Here is a 26,258-nt window from a genome sequence, read left to right on the forward strand (position 1 = left end):
TAAGAACGCAGGGACTGTTCACAGGACGTGAGGCCTCGTATGTAACAGGCACATGATAAAGAGCCATTGAGCTGACATTAATCCAATCCAGAATTGGGCAACAGAGCATATGTTTGAAAAAAAGGAAAAGTCTATTCCTCCCCACACTGGAAGAGCAATTTTCAGAACAGCCTGAAAGAAAGATTTCCAGGAGTTTATAGAAACCAAATGACTTCAAGTAAGAAAGTATGAGTGTTTGCAGTTTTACAGAAAGGAAAGTTAATTTCTGCAGAGTCAAAAGCGCGCACTTGAAAAGAGGAAAAATTTACCATAAAGAGGATGTTCAGAAGAAAAATGGGAAGAATTTGGGATAAAGAGTGTCTCTGAGTCTGTTAAATAGTAATAATAGGGAAGAAATCAAGGCAACACAAGCAGATGTATTTAGGCCACTTGTTTATTTATTTCCAGCGATGTTGAAAAGCGAAAAGCTGAATCTCAGAAGGAGAAGGAGGAGAAAGACAAGGAACAAAGCTGCCTGTAAAAGGACTCTAAAAAAGGGAAGGCATCTGGTCAGCAGGTGTGAACTCTAGGCGCTTAAACAGGTCCCCACACAGGGCATCATCAGAGGGGCTAGGATTATGGAAAAGCAGGATGGCAAAAAAAAAAAAAAAAAAAAAAAAACTCAGCAAAGCAAAAGAAAATGAAACAAAAAGGAGTATCAACGGGGCAGGGGGCGGTGTGTGGAAGGGAAGACAGTATGGGAAAATGTGACAAAAACACTAGGTCACAAAACAGAAGGGACCAGAAGAGATAATCACCAAAAAAATCAATCCAGTGCAAAAACCTACCACGGACCCAACACTCAGTCATACATTCAAATGCTTAAATGCTTAAATAATACTAAAGCCTAGATAAAGCTTTCCTTCACACTTTATCTTTCATTTGGGAGGCAAGACAGCCTCAAACCGTCCTGGAATTCTTTCACCCAGTTGGACTAAGGCCTATTAGTGACAGATCAGACCTATAATAGCTCCCAAATTAATTTAATAGGGACACAAGACAATGTAATGACTTCAGTATGTCTGTATGTTCAATATGTCTCCTAAAGACGACGATATGAAAAACAAGCAGCTTTATTTCTTTAGATACCTGAAACGCTAAAAACATGTTTAAAAAAAAAAACCCCAAAAAACGAAAAAGCAGAGAGAGAACCTAGGGATATTATAGGGATAGGCATGGTATGTCATTAAATGAAAAGAGGAAGTTTCAGAGTAATTAATAGTGATGCTATGATTATTCGATTATGGTAAAAGGAAAAACAAACAAAGTCAGACCTATATATGCAGATGTGTGCTTACACAGTACTTTTACTGAACAAGGAGAAAAGTAAGGCTGGGAAAGTAAGCACAAAGCTGTTACCTGGGGTAAAGCCAGGATTAACCATTTCTTTCTTTTTTTTTTAATCGTTGTTTAATGTTTATTCATTTTTGAGAGAGACAGAGTGTGAGCAGGGGAGGGGCAGAGAGAGAGGGAGACACAGAATACGAAGCAGGCTCCAGGTTCTGAACTGTCAGCACAGAGCCTGATGCAGGGCTCGAACTCATGGGCTGTGAGATCCTGACCTGAGCCGAAGTTGGACGCTTAACTGGCTGAGCCACCCACATGCCCCTAACCATTTCTTTCTTTAGCTCAGTATGGTTTTACTTTTCAAAAGAAGTATATATTACTTTCCTGATTTGAAAATCATCACATAACAAAATTTGTAAAATAAAATAATAAATAAATAAATAAATAAATAAATAAATAAAATTTGGGCGCTGATGCTTTACCTTAAAATGGGCCTGTATAGTCCTACACAGTTAAAGGAAAGACTTGCTTTATTTTGCTGGAATCTTTCTGTTTTAAACCAGCATCTTCCACGGCTTGCCTACTTTATACCAAGGGGCAGCCCCACCACGCCTGTCATCTACCTGTGACGACATCCAAAAAGGGGATGGAAAACCTCTATGTGTCTCATCGGGTACAGCCCTGAGGTCACGTGCTGTGGCCTCACTGATTTCCACTGACTAGTAGAGCAAACTCCCACAGGCCCTTGCTGGCTTTCTCCAAAGGCTGCTCTCCCTTCTCTGCATCTCCCTCAAAGGCCTGATGCCAAGTTGTACTGATAAGATCATCCCTGCAGCAACAATCCAAGCCTCATAAACAGAAGATTATTATAACCCTAGTCCAGAAACGAACAGATAGGGACCTGTACTCTGCAAACTCCCAGACCTCTTCCAAAATCAGAGTAAAGCCACTTGACACGGGGATAGCATAGTGCATTTTAGGGATTCCCGAGAAACTATTTTATTTCGATACAGTCTTTTAAAAACATCCCTTAGGAAATGACTTGTTTTCTTTTCACTCTGTGGGATCTCTTTTTTTTTAAATAAATGTCAACATTTTTAGGGAAGGGTCAATTTCAATACCTCCATTCGCGGATGATATGTTATTTAACATCTACGGTTGGAAAAGAACCAAGACTCGCTCACTAATACACTTACTCACCAGGCCAAGGTACCTGCAACCTACAAATCACAGACTGTCAGAACTGCATATTCTATCTAGTCTTTTGCGAAAACCCAAGATCTGATCTTCCTGTACAACATCTGTAACAATAAAAAGAGCCTCAGAACGTATGTTTTTAATAACATACAAGATAAAACAGAGTCCTAGCTTGATTCTCTTGTTAACAATAGTAGGGGAAAAAAAAAAAGAGAGAAAGAGAGAGAAGGGGGGGTTATCAGGGATATTAGCCATCCATGACTCAGAAGACAAGAGTGAACAAGAAAATGAACTCTTACCTTATGCATTTGATGTATGCCTTCCTGTGGGAAGTCGGCAGACCCCATTGTTGGCATAGGGTGTGAGACACTGGGAGGTCCGGGACTCGGCCCCATCATACTGTGGACAGAACCTGGGGATGGTCCGGGTCCTGGACTAGGTCCAAGAATTGGTCCAGGAGAGGGTCCGGGCCCTGGCGAGGGCCCTGGATGGGGCATCGCGCCAGGGTCTGTGGGCGTGGACATCTACTTCTCCTGTCTCTGCCAGTCAGTAGAGTGATACTGCGTTGGAAAGAAGAAAAGAGAAAGGAATGTCTTAAGCATGATGTTGAGATCAGAATGAAACAGTTGTTAGAATTTGATGGTGCCATTTCTGTAACAAACATCAAACAGAACTGCCCTGTCTCGTCCAGATGTTTGAGTGAGTGTGATATATGTCCATCTGCCCTAGTCTTTATGAAGACCACTTGTTTAAAAGGAAAAAAAACAACACTCTAAATGATTCCCCAGAAAGATATAAATCATCTAAGATACAAAAAAGACTCACTGGAGAAACTCAAATTTAACACATAAGCAGAATTCTAAACAAGTTTGAAATTTATTACCGAAGTCAACAGATGCTGTTCATTACTTACTGGCTTGGGCACCTGACGAATCATTAACCCCCCAAAGCCAGTAAAATATAAAACCCCTAAGAAAGTTTTCATAATCAAGACACGTTTTCATAAGTAAATGAGCATTCGAAACTTCACAGAGAACCCCAGATAGTTAAAAGGAGAAAGAAGTACAATTTCAGAAACTGACAGTGAAAGGGAATGCCCGTTGGGGGGTGAGGGAGAAGTGGGGGTTGCCCGGGTCAAATGGATAGATGGGTCCAAATACCCAACATGTCACAACCACCGGCTGAGACCGAAATGCAGTGTCGGCACATGTACCAAAACAGCTCTGTGCCCGGCACCGAGCAAGCAGCCAGTCCTCATGCAGCCTTATCTTCCCCACCACCTCCGCCGTACCAGAAGCGATCAGAAGAAACAGTTTAAACTGCGGTTCCTCCTGCCAGCTAAGTAACTGCCGACCACTTGGAGAGTTGAGGCCACACATTCATCCTCAGCTTCTCTGTGGTCCCAGATTCCCAACAAGAGTCATCCATGACTACTGGATCGGGCCCAGCACAGACTAGGTGTGGAAATTCCGGGGCTCTGATTTCGGCAAACAGTCCATCACCCACACTCCAAGATTTCTTGGCATCCTCCCCCCTCCCTGGGGAAATGCCTCACGGTGTGGGTACATCTCACATCTTGGAAAGGAGCCAAAACGAGCAAATACGCTGTTTCCCAGATTCTGATGGACATCAATGAAGACCACTGGTGAGAGGAAATGTGACACTGGACCTTTCGTTATCGGGGCCCGTGCACCTGTACATGCAAACACTTTTCTGCTCTCAGACAACCTCCCATAACACAGAATGAGACACCCTAAGTGAATTTGCTTACCCACTGCTTAGCGGCAGGGGTGGAATTAACCATAGGGGCCCAGGCACTCACAGCCAGGGTATTTCCACGCGGTGAAATGAGGTTAAAGGGGAAACACATCGAAAAGCCACATTAGTTCCATTCTTAGCTCCCTGCTTGCTTTCACCTCCTGCTAAATCACTGGAATGCAAGGGTCTTGCTCTTCTGCACTCCTCTGTGTCCCCGCATGTAGGAAGTGCTCAATAAAAAAGAGACGTAGTAGTGCCTGGGTGGTTTGGTCAGTTGAGCATCTGACACTTGGTTTCAGCTCAGGTCATGATCTCACAGTTCGTGGGTTCGAGCCCCACCTCGGGCTCTGTGCTGAAAAGCTCAGAGCTTATTTGGGATTCTGTCTCTCCCTCTCTCTTCCCCTCCCCTGCTCATGCCCTCTCTCTCTCTCTCTCTCTCTCTCAAAATGAATAAATAAACTTTATAATATTAATAATTTTAAAAAAAAGTGTGAATAAATAGCCCAGGAATGCCAGGAGCAAAGTATTAACAGAGTCAGTTATTTTATAAATAAAAATTAGAGAGTAATCTGTGCCTCAGCTATGTTCACACAAAGAGATCCAAGGAGTGTAGGCAAGAATTTAAGCCATTCTGATAAATGAATTAGGGCCAAAACAGGGAGCAGTGGGAGGCTACCTGGGAGTGATTGTAACAGTATTTTGCTGATCCAAGACAGGACTCAGAACCCAGTTGAAGTGGTTTCTAAAACAACAGGGAAGCTTCAAGGGTGAATTATAGCCTTGGATCCACTAGAGAGCCAAATGTTATTATTTATTCTTTGTGATTAACAAAGCAGGCGGAAGTAACTGTTTTTTGGTTTTGGTTTTTTGGTTTTTTTTTTTTTTTGCATGCCACTCCCTCACATATACACTGGTCCAGTCAGCATTTTAAATTTAGGAAGCTGACGTCAATTCAGAGGTACTACAAGTTATAATGTTCTTTCATGTATGTCAGCAAACTAATACACCCCTTTATTTTTTAGTGAATAAAAGGAAATTGCTTACTTCCTGTTATGGTTTACCTTGAAATGGGCTTCAATAGCTGTTACCGTAACCTACCCCAAGTCTGAACAATGAAGATACAAATGCTCGGCCAGGAGCCCCACTTTCCACGTTTCACGTTTTGATCTACGTTCTCCCGAAATACTGCTCTGTGCATATGTGGTGGCTTTCATCTGGGAATGTGGCGGAATGCTGGGATTATACTTGTATACTGCCCCATAAAAATGCTCCTCATTTTTTGTTAAAGGAAACTACGAAAAGCTTCTTAAAGGGGAAAAGAGATAAGAAAAGGGGACGGAAAAGTACTGGGTGTTTAAGTAGAATGTTAACAGGGGAACGTGTCGTGGGGGAAACTTTTCTAATCAGAAGAGAACCTTCCGAGGCAGGGGCCTGATGCATGTTGTCCGTGAGACAGCACAGGTCAACGAAAGAAAATAGCTGTGAGCCACTGTGGAGGTTAAGAGATGAGGGCCCTTGTCCCCTGCGAAGGGAGGGCAGGAATCTGCACAACCACACAACCTGGATGGGATACTCTGGCTGTTCCGAAGGCACCGGGTGTCCAAAGATCCAGAGAGGCAGATGCTCGTCTTCCCGTTCCAGGACCATCACCAATTGTGGGGCCCTGGGCAGAGTGCTTTTCCTCTGCAGTCTTTCTGGTTCCTCTTAGCTTGAGAAAGGAGGATCTCCAGGCTCCCCCCAACCTGCCTGTGCAGGACTCGAAGCACCTCAAAGATTTCTGCAATCCTGTGTGCAGTGGCCTTCATGAGGGTCCCTCCAAGGGCCGAACCTGGGCTGTCCCAGGACTCCTGCCTGGCCACCAGCACGCAGGTATAATACTGCAGAGGAGTGACTCTCCAAGAGGAGACCGTAGCCCTGGCCCCTTCTCCCTCCCTCCTCGTTTCTGCTGGCACCTTTATGGCACACCTCGAGAGGACCTAACTAGACTTTCCCACAGAGCAAAGCAACTCGCGGGGTGTAAACTACAAAGCCATTCAGCTCTCAGGAAGAGGCGCGGGTTATTACCAAAGTCACTGTGGTTAAGGTTTGAAGTCCAGTGTCGGCCAACTCAGCGTCTCCTTCACCAACATTGCCACGGGTATCCCTCGGAATGGACCCCCTTTCTTTCCGCTTCAAAGCACTGATGACAGGATGCCCACAGGCAGGGATGGGGGTGGGCCCAGCCGGGTTTGGGGGGGGAGGGGGGAAGGGACGGCTCAGCTCACCTTGATAGGTTGGAGTGACAGGTCTCTGCTCAGACTCTGCTGTTATTTTGTGTTGGGGGGGGGCGGGTAGAGAGGGGAGAGGTGGACACTGTCACGGAAAAGCACAGCATGTTCCACAATTACGTGGCTGATACAATGAAGGAAACGTGTCTGGGGTGCGGGGACAGGGTAAGGCACAGGGGCAGCCCCCATGCACATGTGCACGCACTGCGGAGGAGGGAGGAGTCCCCTGTCCTCCATATAATGCACTCCCCAGAGGGCCGGCCGCTGTGTTCTTGGCCAAGACATCACACCCTGTCTTTTCTGTGTCCTGACCCTGCCTTTACAACGGGGGAGTGTGTGTTTTTAAAATAAAAGTCTTCAGAGCTTCGCAAAGCTGCAGTTACCACAGACACCTTCCCTCAGCCCCAACCTCCTCCCTCTCCCCTGAGCTAAAAGTCCCAGCACAGCCATGAGCAGATTAAATAGGAATTCAACTCCAAGGAACTCTAAGCGTTGCCAGCCTAACTGTGACAACCACGACAAAATATGTACCTTACTGTCGTACCGCAATCAACCAGGATACCAATGACCGCCCCCCTTGGGGTCATATTTAAAGGCACCCGCAAGGGCTTTGCAGTAACGTTAGCGACTTCAATTGAGGATACATTTTTGTCACATCCCCAAGGAAAAGATGAGGGCGGGAAGTCAGGAAGGGACCACGCGGCTTGCCCAAAGAAGTCACATCTGTAAGGAGAGCTTTCTGTCTCTAGCCCCAACCCGGGACTGAGCCACGGGACCCATCAGGCAAGGCCATCCAGCAGGGTGGAGGGCTTCCACTGGGGCCCCCCCAGCGCAATGCAACAATGTGCAGGCAGGCAAAGAGAAGGGCGTGGAAGGGGAGGGATATTTTGCAGGCAGGGCTCAGGATTTGGCTGTGATGATCCATCAATCTAGGAAGGGAGAGACAGGAGAAGCCGCAGGGATCATAGGAGGTGGAGTCATGAACTAAGGAGGCTGGTGACGTCCAATCAAACAGCCAGAGGGCCTCCTGTCCTCAATGTCCAAAGGGCATGAGGCAGGTAAGATGTAGGAAAAGGCCCAAGGGCTGACCCCAAGGCTCTGCAAGTCTGATAGGGAAACAAGACTTACACTTAAAGAGCAGTGAGGGGGGGGGGGGGGAAACAAAAACAAAGGGGAGCTCCTGCAAAACAAGAAGGGGTATAGCCAAGGCTGTCCAGAGCAGTCCCAGGACAGGAGGGCAGGCCTGCAGGGTGGAGGGAGGAAGGAAGAGGGGATCAGGGGAGGCTTCCCGAGAAGGTGACATTTCAGCTAGGCCTTGAAAAAAAAAAAAAAAAAGAAGTATGAATGAATGAATGAATGAGGAACAAACCAACGAACGAATGAATGTTTCCTAGATACTTTTGTTTTCTAGTCACGAAAGGGTTTGGGGGCAAAAAACCACGTCGACTAGACAGCACCCCTTACATAACTCTACCAAATGCGATAAGGAACCGTTTTCAAATCCAGCAGCACATCTTTCTCACGGCTGGGCTGACAGAAAGGCTGGGGTACGAGTCAAAGGTAGAATATTAGAAATAAAAATCAGGCCCAGTTCATATCCCCGAGAGCAGCTCTGGTCTTTTTTAAAGTTTTCTGGCTGTTAACGGGAGAACTACACGGCTCAGGAGATAGTTAAGATAAGAGTTCTTTTTATGTCTGTTTGCTGATTCAGAACATCTCCTGACCTGAAGGGCTTCTCGTTTTCTGTGTAGCTTTCTCCATGAAGGGATTGATAATTCCCCTACAAGAAGTAACAACATTTCTCCAACTGGAGCACAGAGCGCTGCCATTCTTAACGGGGAAGGGGGGGCGGGGGCGCAGGGCAGGGGGAGAACAGCAGGGAAGATAAAGGAAATAAATCTACCAGAAGTTTCTTTTTCAGAGACCAGGGTTGCCTGGATAGACAGTGAAACATTACCAAAGCCCTCCTGCTTCTGGGTCTGGGACAGGCAACTTTAAACAGTGTGCGGCATGATTTGCACCACGATGAAAACCGTGCTGGGCTTGAAGTTAAACATGACTCGTACTTGGGGCGCCTGGGTGGCTCAGTCGGTTAAGCGTCCGACTTCAGGTGGGTCACGATCTCAGGGTCCGTGAGTTCGAGCCCCGCGTCAGGCTCTGGGCTGATGGCTCAGAGCCTGGAGCCTGCTTCCGATTCTCTGTCTCCCTCTCTCTCTGCCCCTCCCCTGTTCATGCTCTGTCTCTCTCTGTCCCAAAAATAAATAAACGTTAAAAAAAAAAAAACAAAAAAAACAAAAACCATGACTCGTACTGGACCCAAAACTCTAGAAGAGCGTGGAAAACATTTTTCTCCCAGGGCTTCCTGTCAGTTTCCCATTCAAAGTTGAATATGTTTGAAAAAGTGGTTGGATTTGGGGTGCCTGGGTGGCTCAGTCGGTTAAGCATCCGACTCTTGATTTCGGCTCAGGTCATGATCTCACGGTTTGTGAGTTCGAGCCCTGAGTTGGGCTCTGTGCTGATAGTGCAGAGCCTGCTTGAGTCTCAGTCTCTCTCTCTCTCTCTCTCTCTCTCTCTCTTTCTCTCTCTCTTCCTCTCTCTCTCTCTCCCTCTCAAAATAAATAAATGAACTTTTAAAAAGTTAAAAAAACAAAATTAAATAAAACGTGGCTGGATTAAAAAAAACTGCTCTGTTTGTCAGGCTTCTGTGAACCCTTCTGTCCTTTGGTCAAGGAAACAGGTTAGGATGTTAGCTGCTGCCCTCCCTTCAAATAACCTGCTTTGGGACCATCCTTGCCGAGTCAGACCTGGAAAAGTCTCTATGGCAGCTCTGTGCGAGAGAGGGACAGAAGATCACACAAACACTGTAGCGGCTAATTACTGCCCCACCATCCTCGGAGCCACGCTCAACAGGAACCTGGCTCTTAACATTATCACCTTGCACATCCTGCTGAGTCGCCTTCTTCCGAGAACCTACCTGGGATACAATCCCAAGACCTCCTCCATGAGGACAGCCAACATTTCCACAAAGGACAAAGTCTTTAAAGGAGGGTGCCTGCTTCTGAGAAAACCCAAAGTACGCAGAAGAAGTCCCTCAACAACAAAAGCACTTCAGCAGAACATCCTTCTAAGCCAGGACCCATGTCCATCGGCAGGCATAAAGGTTATCGTGAATTACGGTCGTTTCTAACACTCAGTTGAACCTGAAGGGCTAGGCAATCAGTCAAAACCAAACCGACAAAAACTAGTTTCACAGCAGGCCACTGTGAAATGTATTAGCTTGTATATACCTTACAGGTGCAAACCATCCTTCCTAGGTTCTCTTAGGCCCGTTTGCGAGGCAACCTCAGTTGGGATGCTGCTAGGAATCAATGATAGCCACTTCCTGCTCTGTCTGCTAAGATAATTTTATTAGTACATTAAACACCTAAGAGTCGGAAATAGATATTTTACAAACTCTTCTCGCTGAGATGGCACACTTGGACTTCGCAGTAAAACTCGACTCTTATTCGCTGAACAGACCCCAGGTTTGTGACGGATGGGTTTTAATATGCCCTGACTTTCTCAGTAGCAACAAAAGTTCAAGAAGGAGCCCTTCAAGTTCACTGCAATTAAAATGGACAATGGCTGTTTACACGCTAACATGCCATTAAAAAAAAAAAATTGCCACATAGCTCATTTGAGCTGTTCAAGTTTCAGGTTCTGCATCTACAAAAAAATAGGCAAAAGAGTCGCCAGCTACAACCACAATTTTGATATAAATCAAGTAAAAGATGTGCTACCTTGTGAGCTGGGGTGTAAAAATGTGCATTATCACAAGGATCCTTTTAATGGCTTCAATTCCCACCCTGGACTTGAATCCACATGTGAATCTGCAATATTTTCCATCATGAATTCCCTGCTCAAAACTTCTAAGACAAGCCTCCAACGCATACTGGATAATCTTATCCCTATGGATTTATCCCTATGGATAATTCACCATCCCTAACGTTGTCTTCCGCAAATCCTCCCTGGCTGGAACCTCTTTCTCTGACAAACGGTCTCTTCTCAGGTCAAATGTCTTCTCATGGAGTCTTCAGACCGGTGTCTGTGAGCTCTGGATTTTCCTCTGATGATCAGCAGCCCACCTCCTCCACCCCTACCCTCCTCTGGTCATAAGGCTACCCCATCTCAAGGACCTTATCTATCCCCTAGACCCATCACAGCTCACCCTGACCTCTCCCTGTGTCATGGGGTCTGCGCAGTTGACCTTATGTTATTCAATAGCTTCTCACGTTCAGGTACATTCTTTAAAACACAAATTCTCAATTGTACGTTGTTTACTTTTTACGGAATTATGGGCTTTGCTTAATAGCATTTGAGCACATGTATAAATACAGTGTGGCAGCAAAGTACAGAAGAGTTGCAGATACTGCAAAGCTAAACACGCGCCCACTTCAAAAGCACCGGGGGAAGAGGGGGGCGGACGTTGGTCGTGTACACTGAATTTCCAAGTTCAATGACTTATGTCCCAGTGGGATGCTAACAACTGGAATACACAACATGAAGGAGGTGAAGAAATATACAGTCATCCTAAACAAGAAAAACACAATCCAAACACAAAATGGTAAGGGAATCTCCTTGGACTGCTGTTAACCTACAAAACAATGTATCTAGATCTTTTTTGCTCAGAGACATTTTGTCTATTTTTAAGTGACTTAAATCTCCCAATTCGTAATTCCACTTTTTAAAAAAGGGGAGGGGGGGCGGAGTTATAATTATATTTAATGGTTTTGAAACTTCAAATTTGTTTCTATTCTGTGGACGCCACTCAACACTTCACAAAAGGGTCAGCCCGAATTGAAATTAGTTCGGTTTCCAAAAAGTTTCTAATGCATCAGTGCTTGCAAAGCAGTGGATGATGTCTTGGTATGAGACCGAAGCTTAAGTTGATGCTTCCACACCTAAAAATACAACAGAATATTGTGATTTTTAAAGGTTTTACATCATACAGGCATATGGCCTGATTATAACTGTCTGAATGTTCTGAAAGTCTTGCATACGAAGATATCATCACAATGCATAGTTAGCTTCAATTAAAGAATCACATATTATAAATCCAGAAGTCCAGAAGGGCACCACTTACGTCAGTATCTGAGTCAAAAATCCCGTATTCCGTATCTACACCATCATTCCAAATGAGAGAATTAATGAGTTATTCGCTCATAAGTAAGATTAAATGATGTTTATATTCAACACCCTAAAGACCGAGCTACATAGCTGCTGAATTTCATCAGCTCTATTATATGTTTTGCTAAGGTATAATTATTCAAGCATCTTTGACTGTATCTTTAAAACTTGCATCTTTAAAACTTACATTTGACTGTATCTTTTTAAAATTTTTTTAATGTTTATTTTTGAGAGAGAGAGAGAGAGAGAGCGAGCACAAGCAGGGGAGGGCAGAGAGAGAGGGGGAGACACAGAATCTAAAGTAGGCTCCAGGCTCCAAGCTGTCAGCACAGAGCCCAACGCAGGGCTCGAGCTCACAGACTGAGATCATGACCTGAGCCGAAGTTGGATGCTCAACCGACTGAGCCACCCAGGCGCCCCAAATTTGACTGTACCTTTAAAATCTCTAATGTACCCTGAATGCTTTCAAAGAAAAGTACTCTATTAACAGGAGAGAAAATAAAGTCATCATAAACAATAAGATTGTAAAGTTTTCCAAACCCAGGTTGCAAGATCCCCTTTAACTTGGCTGATAAATACATCAAAATAAATACGCTATCTTTCATAATGACTCTGGCAGAACTGAGGTTTAGACTTCTATATTCCCTGGTAAACATAAAGTCATGGCTTTCTATGTAGCAAAAAAGAAACATCTCAGGCCTTCCTAAATACTCTACCAAATAACTCCACCACCATCTGTATTTTCTGTTCCCAACTCCTTATAGAATGACCCTTTTATAACTGGCTAGAGACTAAAGTTCCATAATACAAACCATTCCAAAGACGACAGAAAATTCAGCCTCCTCTGTTGGTCTGACAGAATCTACCTAACACAGTTAAGGACAAGGAGTGATCCAAAAGATAATTCTTTCACATTAAAAAAAAAAAAAAAAAAAAAAAAAAGTGACAAGAGGAAATCAGAAGTCGCTCCCAAATATGGCTTTCCCATTAGGGAAATTTTCTCATCTGTTCACCAGAAATGCCACAGAAGAGAAATGTGACTCATATACAGGGAGTTTTCCAAGTCCACTCATGTTAAGCAACAAACCGTCCATGGCTTCCCTTAAAATCATCTTGACCACAAGCAGTGAAACTCAGAACTCACGCTGGTTGAAATCAGGTCCTACGAACACTCCCCCCGATAGCGCGAGGTGAGGGCAAACACCGCCTAGCACTGTATTTGTGATAATTCAGTTGTTCTCATGGCAGCATGTCAAGATGTCACAAATCGTGATTTATTATTTCTCTGGGGTATCAAAAAGCTGCTGACCTAGGGGAGTTTGACAAACAAAGGCCTTGTTTACAAAGGAAGACTTCTAAAGGGGGGGAAAAAAGGGCCATGAAAACACTGGAGGACACTACCACTTTTATAATTTATGAAAGTTTTCTCTTTTATGGTCTTGCTCCAATGCATAATAAGCCTTTAAAATGAAATGTCGAAAATACTACAGTAATATGAGGGGCATCACAATTGTCTCCTGGAAAGAATGGAATGTGCTTTTATACTGGCCTGTAAATGACTTATCTGAATCAAAGAAAAAAAGTTTTAAAATAATTATTTGCCAAACTGTTACTTTCCAGTTATGCTGCCAGAAATATTTGAAACAGAATTCAAGCATTAAGGGTATAATACAAGCAGGGACACTTTTTTTTTTTTTTTTTGTCAATTCCAAGCCTCAGGTGTTGGTCAAAGCACTTTTCAAGAAACTTGACGAGAAACGCTCAAAAACCACTTTAAAACCGAACAAAAGAAAAGATCTAAAGCTGCTTTGAACACACTCTTGCGGTGAATATTTTCTGAGACGCCACAGTGCAGCTAGTCGCGGTGCTGGGATGTAACTGATGTCACTCATAAGAGAAAGCCTGCATTGAAGGAAGAACTCCCTCACCTCTGACAATTCTTCAAGGGTTCTGATAATCCAAACTCCTAATTTATTTCACAATGTTCTTTACCCATAAGGCATCTCTTTTTAATGCCTCCAACAAGGGAAATGGACCGCGGTGTCCAGGTCTGGGGTTTGTTTCTCTGTCCACGGCAATAAATATCTTTGGTACCTAATAGGTAGCTCCAAATCCTCTCTTCTCCAGTCGCAAACATTTGAGTTGTCAGGGAGCTTAAAAAAAAAAAAAAAAAAAAAAAGTCCAGGAGAATAAAAGCGCAATTAGATCCCTAAAAGAGAAAGTGTGTCTGGATTTGCATAACAATGACCCAGCTTGGATTCAAACCCGCCACACCTCTTAACACTTAACCAGTGTGCTAAAAGTAGGCTGGAAGCTTACCAAGTCTAGTGTTGGCAAACAAGCCTGGGGCAGTGGCCCCCCCAAATTACTGATGGAAAATATTACTGAAATATTTGAATGTGTATATAGAAGTGTAGATACACACACATAATATTGGGCATGGCTTTGATTTTAGTACAGCTCTCAGGGCCTTCTGAGTCTTAGGTGGTTAGACAGAAATTTTCTTCTACCCAACAAGCCAGCAACAATCTTTCTGTTCATACAGGCATTCTGCTCCCACAAGCATGAAACAACCAGGTGTAAATAAAAAAGTCCTTTGAAATGGAAGTTTAAAATTTAACTCTGCTGCTCATGACGCACAGACGTTAAAAATAACCACTCCATGCAGTAGACAAACGTGTACCCTTAATGCCTTCCTTATGCTCTAACATTACACATACTTAGGAATACAGTCTACCTAATGACCGGAGCACAATGATGACACCTCTCCATAAAGGTATTAACCCCGGTGGTTTTGTTGTTTCCAAAGCACCAACGTCCATCAGATTAGGGAGGAAGGAAAAAAGGCGAAACCTTGCAAAACTCTCCCAAAAGTTATATAAACAAAGGAGGGGAGAAGTCCAATGTGGGCTTTTGCACCCATGTGCTACCAAAATTACATAACACCCGGCGCAGACATTAAAGAAGGAATGGATTCTGCACAACACCCCCACTTTCCTCGACTCCCAAGCCCGTGTCCTTCTCTTATGAAATCCAAACTCCTGGCAAGACCAAATGGACGACTATGAATATTTATTTTATTGCTGGAGTAAATCCTGCGAGAGTTGGGAGGCACGTTTAGGCCCAAAGTTTGAATGTGCAACAGCCCCAGGGCGCAGCGACTCCACTCCCCGGACCCGGAGGAGAAAGAACTGACAAGCGACAGCACCCAGCAAGGCCTTCTTCTCCTTGCCCCTTACGGTGCTTCCCGCTGGAAAGTTTTCCACGCGATCGATCGGAAGGCGAGGAGCCCGCTTCCCGCCCCCCCCCCCACCCCCCTCCGCCTGCCTGACTTTGCAGGAAAGGCAAGCCGGGAGACCAGAGGGGGCCGGCTGGGAAAGAGCTGGAAAGCTCGGCACTCAGCGGGCGGCGCCGGCGCAGGCTCCTTACCTGGGGGACGCGGAACAAAAAGAGGAGCGGGGCTCGCCGAGCCTGCGGCGGCGGCGCGGGCGGAGCTGGTCTCCCCGCCGGAGCCCTAGGCCCGCGCCCGAGCCCGCGGCCCGGCCCCCGCCGCCGCCGCCGCTTCCTCCCTCGCGCGCGTCATGTCACGGCGATCAAACATGTCTGTGTGCGCTTCGCTGCTGTGACTTCCTGATTCTCCGCCGCTCGCGCGCGCACACTCACACTCACACTCGCAGCCACACGCACACGCCACCCCCACCAGCCTCCGCCACCAAACCTCTCCTGGTCCTCCCCGGGCTCCCGGCGGCTGCCGGCGCCTCTGCTCGCGACGCACTGGCCCCGGCGCGCACAACACACACTCACACTCACGCGCAGACACACTCGCGCCGGCCCCGAAGGCGCGGAGACGCGAGCTGCGGGAGCTCGCCGCCCCCTCCCACCCCTCTCCCTACTTAGCCGCCCTGCCAAACTTTTTTTTTTTTTTCCTGCCTGATCCGTGTCCAACTTCCCTCCACCCCCACCCCCCCACCCCCAGCAGTCCGGCCTGCCCCGCGCTCACCAGGATCCGCCGCAAGCTGCAACCCGGATAAAAATAATAATGCAATCCAGGCGGCGGAGGCAGAGGCGAGCGCGAAGACACTGGCAGGAGGCGATTTCCCCGCGTGTACCGGAAACCGGCCGAGTGCCGGGACCGGGGCGCGGGTGTCCCCTGGAGCCCGCACTGCTGCGCCCCGCCCCGCGCGGTGCAACTGCGCCCAGGCGGCGAGGCCTGGTGCGGGGCACCCGGAGCACCAGGCTCGGTGTGTGCCCGAAGCCGTAGGGAGCCTAGGGGCTGGCACGCCGGACCGGTTATTTGGGGAAGTGCATCGCGACACCTTTGCAGATGGCATGGCCCTGTTTTGCAACGCAAACGGGAGGAGGGAAGACGGCCGGATGGAGGGGGAGAACAGAGGAAGGGGTAAACCAGGTTGGGATGGGAATAAAGCAAACTCGAAAGCAGGGAGCGAGAAGGAAGGGGTGCGTGTCATCGTTGGGAGGAGGCTCCCACCCGGTCTCCCCGCCTCCCGGCCTCGCCACCCCCTCCCTCCTCCCCCGCCCCCCCGCAGCCCTTCCCCTTCTCCGGCGAACGCCACCACTGCTGCCCTGGTGCGCGCGGGTCCTGTTTGTGACAGTCAGGCAGAGAGGATTATCCGGATCATGGCCTCCCGGCCCGCAGCCACGGTGGCTCTGCCGGGCCCCAGCGCGCCCCTAGCACCCGGACGATCGCGGGCGACCCACGCCCGAGGTTCCCGCGGTTCAAGCTAGGGGAGGACGCCAAGCAAAAGAAAACAAACCCCGGGAGGGGGAGGGCAGGGTAACTGAGCCCGGCGGGCACCTCCGACCTCCTTCTTTGGGGCCTCCTCCCTCCGTACCAGCAGTGCGGCCCGGGCAGGACACCCCGAACTTCAACACCCGAGCCCGCGCGGCCGCCAGGTACCAGGGGCAGGGACGTCTCCGCAGAGCCCCGGGCGCAGCCCCCCGATAGCCGCTTTGCCTAAAGGCCTGCCTACCGGTCAGCGTCTTCATCCCCGCCCGAGGGAACCCGCAAACTGGAGGTGACACCTCCGATCCGGCACGCACCGGCCCCGCGGCGTGGCGGCCGCCTCTTCGGCGCGCCAGCTCCGGCTTCTCCCGCCGAGATCCGCTCGCGTCTCGGCAACCGGAGCCCTTTAAACAAGTCCCCGGGAAGCGGGTGGCAGCAGCGTTCGTTGGCGCCCCGCCGCCAGCCCGGGCACCTCGCCCTCCTCTCTCGCTCCCCTTCCAACTCTTCCGGGGAGGACTCCTCGGGGTGAACTGTCGCCTTTCCATCCTCCTCCCGGGTCCTCCAGCCTTTCCCCTCCTCTGTGCCCCCTCCCCCAGCTAAGTGGATGGGGGGATTGCAACCTTGTCGATAGAGTGTGTGTGTGTGTGTGTGTGTGTGTGTGTGTGTGTGTGTGTGTGTTGCAACCTTGAGTTGGCAGCGCGTCGCTGACTGCCTACCTAGGGTCAAGGCTGTGGTTTGTTGGGATTTCCCCCCCCTCCCTCGCCTCCTTGAAGTAGTAATTATTACTGTTATTATTAGAACAGCAAGGTTCGGTTGAAACTTTCCCGTTTCTTCCACCGCCGCCCGGGAGCTGTCGTTAGAGCATTCCACCTGAGGCCCGCGGGGAGGAGGCGGGCTTTTTTTGTTGTTGTTGTGGCGGTTGGCCCGCCTGTTTGTTTTGGTCTCCGTGCATGCACAATAAATAATAATTAGGATAATAATGAATAATCCCCGGCGAAGGCGGCGCGGTGCCGGAGGGGTTTGTGCGGCGGCTGCAGCCAGGAGGCCGGAGGGAGGGGAAAGAGGAGAAAGGAGTTGTAAGTTATATTTACCTTGCTCGCGAGGAGTGTGCTGGCTGAATCTCTTCCCTCTCTGAGTCACCCAGAGTACAGAAACAGAGGGAGAGAGGACTAGATTATGAATATGACTTCATTGATGACAGCCATCCCCTCCTCTTCCTAAACTCGGGCTCCGCCCCGCGTCCCACCCTCGCCGCCTCCACGGGCGCCGGAAGACGCGCCGCAGTTGGCCCCGCGCGCCGCTCCTCCCTGCCCGCCCGGACGCGGGTTGGCGGGACGCGCCTGTCACTCGCCCCGCTCAGCGACTCCGGGAGCTCGGGGGAAGGAGGGGGCGGTGTGCAAGAATGTGGATCGAGACGGCTCTACTGTATGCGTGGATCCGTGTGTGTCTGCAAGGCGCCGGCTCTCGGGCCGTGCTTGTGCCTGGAGCAGAGAAACTGCGCAGGACGCAGAGAGCCCCAAGCCCGGGTGGAGTTGGGCGCCCGTTATCCCTCTCCCCGCCGTCCTCCTGCAGGGGCGCTGCGGGGCGCCCCGGGGAGGCTGGGGAAACAGAGGAGCCCGAGCGAGAGGGAGGGCATCCGTAGTAATAGCGCGTAGTAGTTTGGGGGTATGTGGAGAAGGTGCTGGAATTTAACTGTGCCTCCGCCTGCCGGAGCGAGCCTGCAGAAGGAAAGGGAGGGGACCGGGGGGAGGGCTCCGAGTGGTACCAAAGCTGTGTGTGGCACGGTGCTGACCATGAAAGCAAAAACAGGCATTGTCGTGCCGGTTGAAACTTTTTCTCCCCCCCCCTCCCCACACCCCGCTCAAGGTTGTAATTATAAATCTGCCCCCTTTCTCCCCGGTAAAAAGGGAGGCGGGCACAAAGAACATTCCTGCCAAATCTGTCTCTTTTCTAAAGGACGGCAAGCTTCCAAATGCCAATGAGGGGAAAACAGCTGAGAGACTGAACGCCTTGTAAATAAATAATCCCACCCTAACCCCTCTGTTTACTTTGTGGACCAGATAGGGCACTTTAAGCTTCCCTCACCTGTCATCTTCCTGTAAAATATATACAAAAATATGGAAAAAACAATCCCGTGGGGGCGGAGCGAGCGGGTTAAGGGACATTTGAAGCATGGAATCTGCTTTTGATTTAAGAAGGGGAATAAATCTCTTATGCTCTGTAGCCCATAGTGTCTCCTCTCCCACCCCAATTTAACACCAATTAAGGCTACCAACACCAAGCTGCTGGCACTTGGCAGTTTTGAGACCTCTTGTTCCAATTCTCCTTGAAATATAGTTCTTTGGCTGGACGAATAGGTCAGTGTTTGCTGAGACAATTTTATTTTTAGTTTTATGAAGTGTGAAAGAATGTTAGGAGATTTTAAATCAGGGGCCTATTATTTTAGACTCAGATTAATGGAAGTACTTGACTCTTAAAACTGTTCCTATATGGTAGTGTTATGAAAAGCAGGATGTATCCCTTATTTTGTAATGTAATGGCTTCAATTAGTCATTCAACGTGCACCGTGACTATTTGGTCGAGGATTTTCCCCCTGGAGTAAAATCCTATTTTAAGACCGTTTTGCTGTTGCAAAATTGACTTGGAGCAACGGCCTCTGAAATGCCATTCCAGGATGCTTCACACTACGTACTGGGGAAGGTGAAGGCAAGAGGTAATGGAAAGAACACACTATGCTGCATTTGGTCGTTCAATGGCAAAAACTGTTTGCACTGCTGGTCCACTGCTGGGGGAAGTGGAGTTTGTTTGCAAGGGCACCAAGTTCAGGCGGCTAGGAGTGTCAATGTCAACCGCCCTGTAGTTTTCTAAGGCTTTGTTACTGACTTGATAACTTTAGTGTTATAATTTCCTGGCTGTCCCAAAGCGCACCTCAAGACAACAAAAGGAGATGCATCTAAGAAATAAAATATAGTATGCCCTGAAGAAGCTACCGCAAGAACTTATTTTCTGCCTGAAGATATGCCAGTATAACTTTTAACCGGGAAATAAACAGTGAGAAATCTTAAAAGTGGCAATGTGGTAAAAGTATTACCTTCTACCTGCCTAATAAATCGCAACTAATAACATAGCCAGATAACCGAGTTGTCTGTAAAAGGGCTTTCACCTAATGGCAATGCTTATCACATTAGTGAGTATCAGGTTTTAATTCTTTTTCAGGCCTGATTTGTTTCTCTGGCATGCCAACCTCACACATTTTCTTCCCTGTGAATAAGTGCCATTTATCCCTTTAGGATGCCACCTTCCCCTGCTGTGCCAAATCTCTAGGAGAGAACAATCACCTTAGTAAGACCCTGGAGGAGAGGGACTGGCCATTCCCTCTGTCATTTTGTCAGAGGGAGAGGAAGAGGAAGAAAAGGCTTGCTTTGCTACATGTACATATTCTTCAGCTCTTGTAAAATTTTGATGCAGTACTTAGAGGGATTGGTACCAATGCATTATATGCTCAACTATGGGAACCGAAAAATAAAATCTATCTCTGGGAGTAGAGCTTAAATATAGATACTACATCTCCTTTTCCCTTCATATTGGTCTAAGAAAGCACCACCTTCTCCCTTCAGGTCTTTCCTCTGAAGGCTCGTCTTGTTTGTAGCTTGCACTGTAGCAGGTAGGAAGGTTAGAAAATAAGGCCTATACTCGGGAGACATGAAAAGGCAGCACCATTCACTCAGTACAGGAAAAAAAAAAAAAAGGTTGTAGAACCTATAGCATAAGCTTCCTCTCTGAGGGAAAGCAACATTTAGCAATTGATGGTAAGGAGGGAAATGATGGGCTCTTTTGTTTTGCAGAAGTTCCACACAAAAGCAAATATGGTTGGAGGCTAAAGGGACCCCGAGGGTGCACAGGATGCTGTATTCACATGAAGCTTTGCCTTCTGGACTTTGATGAGTCATAATGTGTTCTCTGAACTTGCTTTTCTCTTTCTAGTTTGGCATCAGGAGATAGCAGCCACTTTTTCATGTCTGTATGGCCACATTGACTTGTTACGTAAGTCGGCTGTGGTTGATGTTCTGTTTAGAGTGGATATTGGGTTTGAAAACTGGTATGTGGTTGTAACAGCCTCAGAAAGAAAAATTCCATGCACAAAGTCAGGAGGCCTGTAATCCCACCAGGCAGACGGTTAATGCTGGCTGAAACGTTGCCTAGCTTCAAAGCGGAGCAAGTCGGACACTTCGGGAACGAATCCGGTAATGGAGCCTAAACCCGGACAAGGTGAATCAGCCGACATTTAATTTAGTGACGAGTTTAGACTTAGCAAGTCAGCTGACTGCAGAGGTGAGCACTCCTCGCTTTCCTTTTCCCCCAGTCGACAGTCTCGAAGCGATTTTGTTTTTTTCATCAGGTCATTCCTCCAAAGGACCACTCTTTGTGATGGAGTCCCCCTCCTAGCGTAAGGGTCTTTGTCTGTTTCCAATCCATTCTATGATATATTTCAGACGTAGATTGGCATCCAAGGCGGTGGGTGCATGGACAGATCTCTGCCAGCCTTGTTGACCTCCTCAAACCCCGTAGCTCCAGAAACCCCATCTACCTACTGGTTCTCAAGGGGCCACACTGGATCCACTTCCTTCTGACCAGAACGCGAGTTCCCGATTCACGTGCGCCAAGATGCGGCGATGGCCCCACAGCAGTGTCTTCCGGTGGCCCTCCTTGCCCTCCCCACGCAAAGGAAGCTGCTTAGTCTACCTGCTCCCATAGCAACCAGCACCTACCTCCATTACAGCACTTATCACTTTGATGCCATTATTTGTTTGGTATCCTCCACTAGATGGTTAGTGCCTGGAGGGTGTAGGGCAAGTTCAATTCATCTTTGAAACCTCAGCCCTCAGCCGGAGGTCTAGTATGTTGTATGTTGTTTTAAAAACAAAAACAAAAAAACTTGGTTGAATGACAGGATGGGAGAACATATATCAAAATTGTCCGGTAGGATTGAACAGGCCTTCCCCATCAGTAATTATCATGTTAATGAACGAGATCACCAAGTGTTCAGAATCTGTCGTCTTCCAAGCTGAAAAGGCTAATATGCTTTTGGTTTTTGTCTTATTTTGTTTTGTTTTGGGAGGTTAGGTAGGAGGTGAGAAGGTATGGCTCTTGCCCTCACGTAAAGAGCACCGAGAAGAGGCTTTGTTTGCTTTTTAAATTAGGCTAGGAGTAACGTGAGTGCACGTACAGCAATACAGTAGTAATCATTATCTTCTTTTATTTCTCCTTTAAATCACACACCAGTGTCTATGCAGAGGCCTGTACATATGCCATTTATCCACTTAACCCAGTGACTTATGCGATATTATCCCCATTTTACAGATGAAGAAACTGAGAGGCAGTAAATAATTTGCCTAAGGCAGGGGTGTCCAAAGTGGAGTGAGCAAGACAATTTACTGCGATTTGGGAAGAACATTGGAAATTCGATTTCTTCTTCCTTTAATGATTAAAAAAAATGTAATGACCAAAAAGACAAGGGCTTTACCAATGTGTGTTGTACACATTTACCCTGGCACCTTTGCATGGTGCCTAGGAAAGTGGTCACATGCCAAGTATTTTATCTGAGGAGTACTTAGGGGAGCATCAGGGGCAGAGGGGTGACGGTCGCGCCCCCGTCTGGTTCTTCCAGGTACAGGGTGTTGATGTTACCTGATGTTTACGCCTTCCACAAAGTGCCTTGTCTGGTTTTGCCCAATGAATTCTCTTATTTGGAAAACAAGTGTCTTAAAAAGAGTCCTTCCAAGAAATTGAACACTGAGGTAGATCCAATAACGCACTCACAGGTGAAAATCAAGATCAAACCTGCCACTTTGAGCTCTGAGTTTTTTGCCAGCCATTCTGAGAAGTGAAAACAATGACGGTCTAGTTAGCTCTGACAAGAAATAGGTTAAAAACATTCACATCTATTCAAGACTAGTTGCCATTTGGATTTATATGCACTACCGTTAATGATGAATTCTGATCTAAGCATATATTTTGCCTGGAGGGGGTATGAGCTATTGATATCGCATGATATCATCATGATTAGCAAGGTATTTTATTCTTTCATCTTCATCTGTTTTATAACTTCTATTTTGTATATGTTTTATAATGCACTTGATATATTAATACTTGAATACATGTATTATGAATAAATATACATAGATCATACTCTATCCTTTTTATTTTGTTTCTTCCTTTTTCATTGCAAGGGGAATGTGATCAAACAACATGGAAGTAACTAAATGATGAAGTCGGAATTTAAAGAAAAATTTAAAAAAATTTTTTTTTTTTTAACGTTTATTTTTGAGACAGAGAGAGACAGAGCATGAACGGGGGAGGGTCAGAGAGAGGGAGACACAGAATCTGAAACAGGCTCCAGGCTCTGAGCTGTCAGCACAGAGCCCGACGTGGGGCTCGAACTCACGGACCGTGAAATCATGACCTGAGCCGAAGTCGGCTGCTTAACTGACTGAGCCACCCAGGTGCCCCTAAAGAAAATTTTTTTAATGTATATTTACTTTTGAGGGAGAGAGAGACAGAGCCGGAGAGGGGGAGGGGCAAAGAGAAAGGGAGGCACCGAATCCAAAGCAGGCTCCAGTCTCTGAGCTGTCAGTGCAGAACCCAACGTGGGGTCCAAACTCATGGCTCATGAGCTCATGACCTGATCCGAAGTCGGATGCTTAACCAACTGAGCCACCTGGGCGCCCCACTGAAGTCAGAAGTTTTAACCCAGCTTGGTAAGACTCCAGACTAGAGTGACCTATGTTGCTCATGTAAAAACTGTTCAATCATTTGTCATCGATACAGGGTTCTTAACCCATTATGGGGCAGAGAGGAGGGGGAATATAAATGATCTCTGGTGCATTTGAGAAGCCCTGAAACTGAAATTCCGTGATCAAGGTACATTTTCTGCAGGGAGTCCATACATTTCATCAGATTCCCAAGGGGATCTTCACCACCGGGGGTAAGAATTACTGATAAAGAGTCATTAGCAGCATTAATAACCTAGGATAGTCTTCTGATAAGAAACTAATCTTTCCTTTAACTTTCATAAAATGAAGTGTGCACATTTTATATGTCCAATGATGTCTACCCTTAGAAAAACCATTTAGAACTCAATATTTCTCTAGATAATTCAAACACATCCTAACTGCCCAAAGGAAAGCTTCATTTGTCTCTGGAGACCGGCTTTCTGAGAATAATTTCATTCTGCAGGATTTTCTCAATAATACTCTATTATATATTGCTGACTGGACAAGAAAGGATTTTTATAAATGTTGTCATCAACGTATCTTTAAGGCTTTGACACATCTTTGGAGAGTTGCATGTTAGGCATCAGAACATGAATTCAGAGCCTAAAAATTTTTTATTGTCATAAATTGCTCAAATATTTTAACTTTTATTTGGCGGGCCATTGTACCGACTGCCCTTTGACTTGTACTGCGTTTCTCTGAATGATCATATGCTTCTGTCCCGTGTGACACTGTGGATCCTCTCCAAGTCCCTCAACCAAATGCCACGGTGGCAGAAAACGCTGTATCCCTTTCCCACGCTGTTTCATTAGATTTTATGGCAGCGTTTCACGTTTAGACCACCTTCAGCTGTTACCGGCCTTATCTTTTCAGTAGCCCTTCGTTGCATTTTATTTGTGTGCGACCCTTTTCCAGCTTGACTTCCAACACATCACCCACCAGATTCTTGCTTCAAGTTCAGCACACAAAAGCACAATCTGCTGTTGTTTTATTCCAGCCATTTTTCTACGCTTGAAGTTGTTCTATGTAAATTCAAGAGGAGAGTAGAAAATAAACCGGGAACATATAAAAACAGAAATAACCATGAAAATTACCTTAGATGACTCTTTAAAGAAACTGAGATAAATAATCTGCTTTGGGGGGGGGCGGGGAATCAGTCTCTGCACAGGTGGGGATAAAATACATTCTACAACAATACGGCTTTATTTTAGTTTTCAATGGTGTTACCAGCCAGAAAATGATGAATATTAAAGAAAAAAAAACAACACAAGTATATGAAGTTTGGGGAAAGGGTTGCAAGCGTCTGGATTCTGCATGGGGCAAGGTTTAATGCTAGGCAGGAAGCTTTTATCTTTTATCTCCCCTTTCGATAAACTCAGCTGAATAGTCACTGGATTCACCGAGGGCTGGACATAAAGGAAAAGCTCACATTTGGTCTATAATTGTGCACATTCAACCGCTTATCTTACCAGAGACATTGTGCTATCTATTGGAATTTTACTATTTTGAAAACTCTTCGGGGCCTTTTGGGAATAGACTTTTCTGAAATATGGAGGAAAGCAAGGGATGTGTGATAAGGTACAAGAACACCATAGCATGGAACATTCTTTGTTTGTTTCATACTTAGGACATAGGGTGTGGGTGTGACGTTTGCATCTTAAAGAGACTGACACCTCATGCTTTATCTATATTTTAGTAAGCTTCTTAAAAATATATGTGGGGGTGTTTGTCTTTATGTGACACCTCAATTTTATGGTATGATTTACTGACATTAATGACCATAACCACCTTTACCTGATGTTCTGCAGGTTCCATGAACCATATCAACGTTTATTCCCTAAGAATTTATGACCAGAATGCTGAGCTATTTTTTCTTTCTTCTTCTTCTTCTTCTTCTTCTTCTTCTTCTTCTTCTTCTTCTCCTTCTCCTTCTCCTTCTCCTTCTCCTTCTTCTTCTTCTTCTCCTTCTTCTTCTTCTAATGTTTATTTTTGAGAAAGCAGAGGGAGGAGGGGCAGAAAGAGAGGGAGACAGAGGATCCGAAGTGGGCTCTGTGCTGATAGCAGGCACCCTGACGTGGGGCTCTAATTCATGAATCATGAGAGCATGACCTGAGCCGAAATCGCCGCTTAACCGACTGAGCCCTCCGGGAGCCCCATGAGCTATTATTTCTAATGCTAGCATAATAAATAACTACTTATCAATTGGGAAAGTAATTAAATAATGGAAGCATAATGGAATAATCTAGGTAAGTGACTCTTCTTTCAAACAGCCTGCAAATGTTAGTCTCCCTGGCCTTTGAGCTGTCATACACTATACATCAATGTCTTATCTCATAACTTCTTATAGTAGTTCCTGTTTTAAAAAGACATACCAATCTCAGAACCTCTGGTTCCAGGCACAGAGGAAGCATAATATACTAGAACACATGGCTACATGGATTGCCCATGGTTACATGCAACGCCCACCAAGATGAGAACCTCAGTCTCACTCCCAGTCAATACAGCTCCTGCTATACTACACTGTTTCCTGTTAAAAAAGAGAGCGAGAGAGAAAGTCTCCAAGTTCATGCTCTTCAGCTCAGTAAGAGTCATCAATGCCCAAGTGAAGAAATGGGCCCAGCGCTGTCAACGGCATGTGTCAAATTTATTTTCACAGACTGTGGCTTTCATACCGCTTTAACAACCACTCTCAGTACAAAAATGTATTCTATATCATGACCCAGTATACACATACTTGGGTATATAGTGAATTGTGCCAGTTGGGGTCCAACCAGGAAAACAAAGGACTTTATTCAGGAAATTGGTTCCACAGCCTGGAGCCTGCTTTGGCTGTGTTTCCCTCTCTATCTACTCGTCCCCCAATCGTGTGCTCTCTCTCTCTCTCTCTCCCTCTCTCAAAAATAAATAAACATTAAAAAATTTTTTAAGAAAACACCGCTTGGACCAACAGAGGATACACATTTCAGGAACTTTTTGCCCTGACCTAAATATTCTTTTAGGTCAGGTTATTAACACATGGGTTTCATG

At 46.4% G+C, this 26,258-nt stretch overlaps 1 protein-coding gene across 4 annotated transcripts in view; it reads right to left on the reverse strand.

Annotated features, from left to right (window-relative positions):
* SMARCA2 (SWI/SNF related, matrix associated, actin dependent regulator of chromatin, subfamily a, member 2) overlaps positions 1–17,714 on the reverse strand; it is a 179,803-nt gene extending 162,089 nt beyond the window's left edge. For 2 of the 4 annotated variants that reach the window (XM_049645039.1, XM_049644919.1), the window contains exons 1-2: positions 17,550–17,714; positions 2,823–3,083 (exon numbers count right to left, since the gene is read on the reverse strand). In XM_049645039.1, the coding sequence (XP_049500996.1) occupies positions 2,823–3,047 (225 nt within the window). In that variant the 5' untranslated portion in view covers positions 3,048–3,083; positions 17,550–17,714. Of the gene's footprint in view, positions 1–2,822; positions 3,084–15,143; positions 15,569–15,714; positions 16,212–17,549 lie in introns of those variants that run through there. The other 2 variants (XM_049644933.1, XM_049644962.1) reach the window with 2 other exon arrangements.
* Between the last annotated feature and the right edge of the window lie 8,544 nt (positions 17,715–26,258).

Source organism: Panthera uncia, chromosome D4 (assembly GCF_023721935.1).
Source record: "Panthera uncia isolate 11264 chromosome D4, Puncia_PCG_1.0, whole genome shotgun sequence".
Taxonomy (NCBI): Eukaryota; Metazoa; Chordata; class Mammalia; order Carnivora; family Felidae; genus Panthera; species Panthera uncia.